General features: G+C 40.1%; 1 protein-coding gene across 1 annotated transcript; it reads left to right on the top strand.

Annotated features, from left to right (window-relative positions):
• The first annotated feature begins 214 nt into the window (after positions 1 to 214).
• Positions 215 to 1,180, top strand: LOC149244602 (uncharacterized). Its single transcript, XM_089371602.1, has one exon. It carries the CDS (start codon positions 215 to 217, stop codon positions 1,178 to 1,180), a length of 966 nt encoding a protein of 321 aa, XP_089227728.1.
• Positions 1,181 to 1,604: the final 424 nt, after the last annotated feature.

The following is a 1,604-nucleotide window of genomic DNA, read 5'->3' as shown; positions in this document are numbered from 1 at the left end:
TATCACAGTCCTCTCCTCGGAAGCAACAAGATCCTACATAGCCATAGAAGCTCAGGTGGTAGGTAATTCAGAAACCTACCTATGTACTAATGTCTACGGGCCTCAGAAGTTAGAAGAAAAGTTTCTATTTCTTAGAACTATACTAAATCTGATGCTGAGATATCCCAGAGCGAAGGCTGTCATAGGAGGAGATTTCAATATGATAACCACCCTAATGGAAAAGAAAGGAGGGATAAGAAGACTTAACAAAGATTCTGAAGCCTTTTTAGAGTTCATCGATTCTACTAAACTAGTGGATGTCTACCCCAAGAGTGGAACTTACACTTGGAATAACAAAAGGGGAGGTGAAAGACAAATTGCTTCCAGACTGGACAGATTTCTAATCTCTGAAAGAATTCTATTGGAGGGAACTGTAGTGGAATTAGATATACTCCCAAGTGGAGGATTTGACCATTGGCCCATTTCTCTGATTGCTGCTATCCAGGGCACTCCAAGAAATAAGCCATTTAGATTTGAGAAATTTTGGCTCACTCATCCGGACTTCATCCAACTTATTGAAAAATGGTGGCATAAACCGGTGGACATCAGAGGCACCAAAATGTATAAATTACAAGGCAAACTGAGATATATCAAAAACAAAATCAAAATATGGAATAAAACAGTCTTTGGGAACATTTTCAAAGAAAAAGCCAAGTTAGAGGAGCAATTAGAGCAGATACACAAAGGCTGGATCACGGAAGACATTGACCTAGAAACAACAGACAAAGAAAAAATGCTAATGCAGCAATGGCAGCTTCGTTGCCAGCAAGAGGAGACACTGTGGAAACAAAAGTCCCAGATTCAGTGGCTCAAGGAAGGGGAACATAATACAAAATTCTTCCATAGATCAGCAATGGACCACAGGGGAGCGAACAAAATCCTCAGTCTCAAAAATGAACAGGGAGTCATTCTACAGACACATCAAGAAGTTTCAACCCTGCTTACTTCACATTTTAGCAGCATAGCTCAAGAGCCAGAGGTTGACAGGACAGAAGCGATTGAGGAACTCATCAAATCCATTCCCAAGACAATCTCCGATGAGAAAAACCTAGCACTTACTCGTGAAAGTTCTTTGGAAGAGGTGGAAGAAGCAGTGAAGGATATGCCAAATGATAAGGCACCTAAATCCTCAAGTCCCTAAATTCTACTTTCCTTACCCTGATTCCAAAAGAAGAGGAGGCCAACATCCTGGCAAAGTTTCGGCCTATTGCTTTATGCAATGTTATATATAAAATTATCTCTAAAGTCATAGCTAACAGAATGAAACCTATTCTTCTGGGTCTCATCTCTGAAGAGCAATCCGGATATGTTGAGGGGAGACAAATCCTGGACAACATTTTACTAGCTCAAGAAATGATTCATACACTTCACTCCAGGAAAATCGCAGGTATGATGATGCAACTTGACTTATCAAAGGCTTATGATAAAGTCAACTGGAATTACCTGGAAGCAATTTTAAATGCTTTCAGTTTTGCCAGTCAATGGATAGTGTGGATTTTAGCTCTGATCAAATCTACTAAATTTTCTATTCTGGTTAATGGTGCCCCTGCCGATCAATTCTCTCC

This window comes from Pinus tabuliformis, chromosome 8 (assembly GCF_031772625.1).
Source record: "Pinus tabuliformis cultivar Carrire ecotype Pingquan chromosome 8, CPIR1, whole genome shotgun sequence".
Classification (NCBI taxonomy): domain Eukaryota; kingdom Viridiplantae; phylum Streptophyta; class Pinopsida; order Pinales; family Pinaceae; genus Pinus; species Pinus tabuliformis.
This window is presented reverse-complemented; position numbering and strand designations above follow the sequence as displayed.

Excerpts from the sequence above, each read along its gene's own strand:
- LOC149244602 (XM_089371602.1), top strand. The coding sequence starts at position 215 with ATGGAAAAGAAAGGAGGGATAAGAAGACTTAACAAAGATTCTGAAGCC.